The 5,840-nt window shown below is 59.7% G+C and overlaps 1 protein-coding gene across 1 annotated transcript; it reads right to left on the bottom strand.

Moving 5' to 3' along the window:
• Positions 1-974: 974 nt before the first annotated feature.
• On the bottom strand, positions 975-5,198 carry Uncx (UNC homeobox). The gene is made up of 3 exons (XM_041649030.1): positions 4,831-5,198; positions 4,475-4,650; positions 975-2,451 (listed from the first exon to the last, which is right to left on the bottom strand). Exons 1-3 carry the CDS (start codon positions 5,114-5,116, stop codon positions 1,321-1,323), a joined length of 1,593 nt encoding a protein of 530 aa, XP_041504964.1. The 5' UTR covers positions 5,117-5,198; the 3' UTR covers positions 975-1,320.
• Positions 5,199-5,840: the final 642 nt, after the last annotated feature.

Consider the following 5,840-nt stretch of genomic DNA (forward strand, 5'->3'; position numbering starts at 1 on the left):
TGGGGCGCAGGGGGCTGGCTGCAGGCTCTAGCCAAGTTTGCTAATATTTCTTCGCTGCAGATGTCCTGAAGCCCCGGAAGGGTCCCCTGGGGACGCGGACCCTATTAGAACAAATGTGCTCTGCTTTTGTAAAGAGGCGCGTTGGCGGCGCCTGTCCTATTACAGGCGACACATGATCAATAGGCTGATAACGCAGCAACATCAATATAAGCGACAGAACAATGAGGGATATCATTGGGCATCTATCTTAATATAGCCCGCTACAAGCGCGCTGACAAAGAGTGCAGCTCATGAAAATTCCGCCCCACGATCCCCCATCTCCGCTCCAATATGCGCACGCACTCCCCCAGCTGCCGGCGCTATTATTCTCCAATTTCAATTTGACACCCCAGCCTTTCATGCTAATTCTATTATTGTAGGAAGTTTATGTGATTTCATATCACTAGAAATCGGTAATGTATAATAACCCTTTGGGCAAGAAACCCAGTCCCCGCAGCCGCCACCGGAAAATAATTACTTTCATATCAAAACTCTGCAGGAGCCCAGCGGCCCGGCCCTCTGCAGCCCCCGGCTCCTGTCACCCTGCGCCGCGCGCCCCCGGCGTGTGCCAGTGCGCGGGGGGGGGGGGGGGTGTGTGCGCGGGGGCGCGCGGGAGTGGTGTTTTGTGTGTGTGTGTGTGTGTGTGTGTGTGTGTGTGTGTGTCGTGTGAACGCAAGGGGGGTGGCGCCGAGTAGGAGGGGGAATCGCGGGGGAGGCTCGGAGAGGGGAGGCTGAGCTGAGGTTGCATACATTTGTTCAATCAGAAAACACAAACACACGCACACAAAAGGAAGCGCAGAGCGTGAACATGGGGGGAGGTGCAGAGTCCCCTCCCAGGCCCACCCACCAAAAGAGGAGTGGGTCGTTCGAAGGAGGAGGGCGGGGTATGGGGAGTAGCCCCAAATTTAAAAACCATGGAACCAAGAGTTTGCGTTTGATCAGCTTTATTTATAAAAATGGTACATATATAAATATTCTTAGACATTTTTGCATTTTACAAGGCTGAGGATTCTCGTTGTGGGTTTTTTGTGGGTTAGGGGATATGGGGTCTTTTGCTCCCTCCGTAGGAAGGGACCTCACCCCAGGACCTGCAGCTGCTGCCTTGGTCCCCATCGACACAGCGTTTTCGTTTGTCTTTAAAAATAATAATAAAAGGAATAAAACAAAAAGCAGGAGGGAAAAGCAGTGTCTCTAAGAGCCAATCACCTGATTCATAGGGAGTCCGGGGCTGAGCGAGCAGGCGCGGCCGGCTAGGGGCCTCTTCCGACCGCGGTGCCCAGCTCAGTCCATGTCCACCTCCTCGCCCTCGGGCGGGCTGGGTCCTGTCGCAGCGCCCGGCTCAGCGGCGCCGCAGGTGGCTGGCTCCCCGGCTGGGCTGGGGGCTCTGGGGTGCGGACCTGGCGATGTTTCGAGGGGTGGGGGCGGCGGGGCCGCGGGGCAGACGGTCCCCGCGTCCGCGCAGTCCCCAACACCGCTCTCGGCTGCCGCCGTTGCTAGGTCCCGGAAAGGTGCGGGAGGCGGTGGCCCCGGAGAGGCAACAACCTCAGGGCTGCGACGGGCGAAGGCCGGGTCTGCAGCACTGCCGGGTCCCGGGAAGGCGCCGAAACTGGCCTGCGCTGGTGGTGCGGGCGGCGCGGGCGGCGCGGGTGGCGCGTCCTTGGGCGCCAACTCTGGGCCCGCTCCACCCTTTAGCGCGGCCTGTGGCACCAGGAAGCCAAGGGGCTGCGTGATGGGGTAGAGCAAGAAGTGGCCCTTGCCAATCAGGGTTCGAGGTGCGCAGGGCAGCCCGGGCGTAAAGTCCAGCCCCGCGGTGGCCGCGGCGTTGGCTGGGGTGGCTTTGCGGCGCGGTGGAGAGTCAGACAGCAAGCTCTCCACGCTGAACGGGCTAGCCTTAGGCAGACCCGCGGTCGCTGCCGCTCCGGGCCCGCACGGGACCGTGTCCTTGTCCGCAGGGCGGCCTAGCCGCGACTGCGGGCCGGCGCCGCTTCTTTGGCTCGGGTAGAAGGCTGGGTCGCAGGTGCCAGGCGCGGGTGGCTCACCGGGAGGTATGGGAGCAGAACCCGTGACTCCGGAGCCGTGAGCTCCAGGGCCCTTGGCCGCGGCGGCAGGCGGCGGAGGCTCGGGTGGCTCTGGAGACAGACCTCCGCCTCCGCTGTCGCTGTCGGAACTGGGAGCGCTGTGTAGGGACAGGCCACCGGGAGAGTGCAGGTGGCGGCTCTGACTCTTGAGCAGTTTTTTCTCGTGTTTGCGTTTCTTCTTCTCCATCTTCTCCAGTTCCTTGCGAGCGATCTCCTCCGGGTCCATGGGCTCCCCGCTGCACGTGGTCGGGTGTGAGTTGTGTGCCGGCCGGCCCGGGCCCTTCTTGGTGTTCTCCTTCTTCCTCCACTTGGCCCGGCGGTTTTGGAACCAGACCTAGAACAGCCGGACAAGGAGGGAGGGGAGGCACAATCAGGCTGGCTAGCGGCCGCAGAGGCTGCGGATCTCCCTGCACTCCCCCAGGTAGGCCCGAGCGACCTCGGCTCCAGCGGGAACAACCTGAGCCAGGACAAGTTCTCTGCCGGCCCTTGTATGCTGATACTCCTGATACTCGGGTTGCAGCTTCGGCAGAGCTCATCCACCCGGAAGGGGCGTAGATGGGGCCTCTTGGCCAGCTTCCCGCTCTGGCTTCTCACCTCGGGCCCCAGGGAGCTGCCCCTTCCTCAGGCAAGGCCGGTGCGGCCCCGTGACCCCGTGCCGTCGAGAGTTCCTGGTCTGGAGGCAGCGAGCAGGGGCCCCGATTTGCCCTCGCTGGCATCTCACAGTTCTAAGGAGTCTGGCCTGGTGGTGAGCAGGAGCGGCTGAGCCTTCCACACCTGTCTTCGGCCCCCACGAGACTCTCAAAGCCCACATTTCAGGATCCCCCTTGAAGGGAAATCCGGATATTTCTTCCTCAGGAGGGCCTGTGAAGCCGAACTTGGATGGACCTGCAGTAGCCCACCTCCCCTATAACAGCTCCACAATCCTTCTTAGTAAGGGCTGTAGGCCAGGGACAAACAGAGCCTTTCCAAAGGAGTCCGGCCTGGCCTGGGGCGCTAGAAGGTGGGCAAGCAGGCCCAAGGTGGGCAAGCAGGCCTGAGGTTGGTCACGAGGCTCCCTGGGAGAGCAGAGATGCTCCTTAATGCTCTCTGCAGGCCTTGTCCGGGACAGCCAGGAAGGTTTTAAAGAGCACAGCAGCTAGCTCCCAAGACCACCACTGCCCAGCCTGACCGACCGGAGCCCTGGGAAGAGCTACCATGCCCTGCAGAAAGTGGCAATTTAAATGCTTTGTTGTGGCCATATAAAGTTGGCACGATTGCATACCAGACTGGCTCAAAGGGAGCCTGGTGGGCGCAGAAGTCTCAGGGACTAAGCCAAACACTGAGACGCGATAACTGCTTTCTCTTTTCTTTTTCAAAACTTTTGTGTGTGTGTGTGTGTGTGTGTGTGTGTGTGCAAATTCCAGGTTGTCTCACCACCAGAAATTACCATCATGTTAGAAGGGAAATGAAGAGATTTGGACTTCACTTAAGCCACACAACGAATTGGATAAAGGGATTTCTAAACAGAAGAGGCCAGGCCGCAACCCAGAACCCAAACATCTTTCAGGCAAAGCTATGGGTGCTAAACGGTATTTTGCCAGCGTATGCCTCCACCCCAGGCGCCCACCATGACACTGACCCCAAAGCTTCTTTACTCTAGGAAAGCATCTAATTATGCAGACTTTATTCTGGAATTTTATTACACCAAATTGACTATGTATTTTTTTTTAAAAAAAATACTGCCTCCTTGCTCCGCATGAAATCAAATAACGAAGAGGGTTGGGAAGGGAGGAATTTAATGGGTGAGGGTATTTCATTCAGACACCTTTTTTAAAAACCTCCCCTCTTTTTTAATGTGTTAACCGCATAAGTTTCTACCTCCCCTCCCTCGAATGTGCCACCCCCCCCCCATATCTGCAAGGCGATGGAGAAATACGTGTTTCTATCTTAATAGTACACAGGCCAGAGGTAAACAGTCTGCTTTGGGGTTCGGAGGGGAAGTCTCCGCTGAGAGCGTCCAGGCCACGGCCCACTTTGTACCCTCCTGTAGGGCTCTTTCGAACCTCGGTAGCCTTACCCCTCCGTTAGACAGTGCGCCGGGCTGCAGCAAACCCAAACCTTCCCGGATCGCACGCAGCCACTGCAGTGGCTACTGGGGCACCACCAGGAGCTCTCCCAAATCGCCCTGGTATTCTCGAGTTACTCACCTCCAGATGAGCGAAGGGGTTCAACCCTCACAATCCCCACCCCGACCAGTTCCGGCGCGCGGAGCTTGGAACTACCTCCCGCCACTTAGAACAAAGGCAGTCCTGCCTAACCGGGTCTCTGCCCGCCCAGGGCCAGACAGCTGACTCCCCCGGGCAACATTCGGTCTTTACCTGAACTCGAGACTCGACCAGGTCCAGGCGCAGCGCCAGCGCCTCGCGCATGAACACGTCCGGGTAGTGGCTCTCATTGAACGCCTTCTCCAGCTCCTCCAGCTGCCAGCCCGTGAAGTTGGTGCGGGTGCGTCTCCGTTTGCAGCCGGGGCTCTCCTTGTCTGGATCCCCCGAGTCTGCGGGCACGCACAGGACGCCACAAAGCTCAGCCACCCGCAAGATGCTTGCCTCACTTGCACCCACCTCAGGTGCGGGGCTCACGGAGGAGCCGGTTACTACTCCCCGACGGCTTGGTGCTCCCGCTCCCCCATGGCCCCCCGCTGTGTATCCCCCCCACTTCCCCGCCTCCAACCTACCTGCAAGCTTGAAGGGCTGGCTGTCGCTGGCCACACCGCAGGCGGCAGGCAGCAGCGGTGTCGGGTTGACCACCGAGGCGGCGGCCGCAGCGCACGAGCCGCTGAGCAGGCCGTCGATGGAAAAGGGCACCGAGGCCGCAGCGGCGGCGGCGGCGGCCGACTGCAGCTGGTGGCCGGCCAGCTCGTACACGTGGTGGTGGCCCAGCGGGTAGGGGAAGCCCACCACGCCGCCCAGCGAGCCCCCGAACTGGGCATGCGGGTGCTCCAGGAGGCGACCGTCCATCATCTCGCGCGCGGGGCCGGCGGGGCGCGGGGGCGCGGACGGCGGCGGCGGGGACAGGGGCCCGGAGCTCTACACATGCTTCGGCCCGCGCTCCGCCGCTTTACTTTATCAACATCAAGCTCTCGATAATTAGCCGCGGCCCGGGGAATTTGGGACCAATAAGAAGCGCTAATCGGCTCTGACGTCAGAGGCGTGCTGGGTGCAAGGAAACGTTTTCCATATCGATTGCTAATTATACCTGACACGCACCTCCATAAACAGTATCAGGAGCTGTCACAACAAGACGGGGTGGGGAGGGAGGGGCACCGCCGCGCTCGGCCGGCCCGGGGCCCCCGGCGAGCCCCCCACTCCTGCCCCCGCCGCTCCCGCCCCTCGCCTCCTTCTAATAGATTTCCCTTTAAAACATTCGCAGGCGTGTTGTGGGGATTTTTCACCAGAAATGCTGTACTCTCTGAACCTTTAAAGTGATGTTGCTCCAATTACAGAGAGACATTGAGCGGCAAATAGACTGATCCAATAATGGGAGATTCATCATCCGCTCTTTCCGAAACTGTCACATTGAATTTAAAACTACAAGGGCTTCTCTACCAGCCGCCTCTCTCGGGCTGCGGGCAGTCGCAAGCCGAGGCAACAGAGGGAGGAGGAGGGGAAGGAATGAGGAGGAGGAAGGGGAGAAGTGTCCCAACGAACTGGAAGATGGAGGGGAAGAAAAAAGAGGAGGAAGGAC

This window comes from Microtus oregoni, unplaced genomic scaffold, assembly GCF_018167655.1.
Source record: "Microtus oregoni isolate MIOR12 unplaced genomic scaffold, Mior012 000003F_ref0000135, whole genome shotgun sequence".
NCBI classification, from domain to species: Eukaryota; Metazoa; Chordata; class Mammalia; order Rodentia; family Cricetidae; genus Microtus; species Microtus oregoni.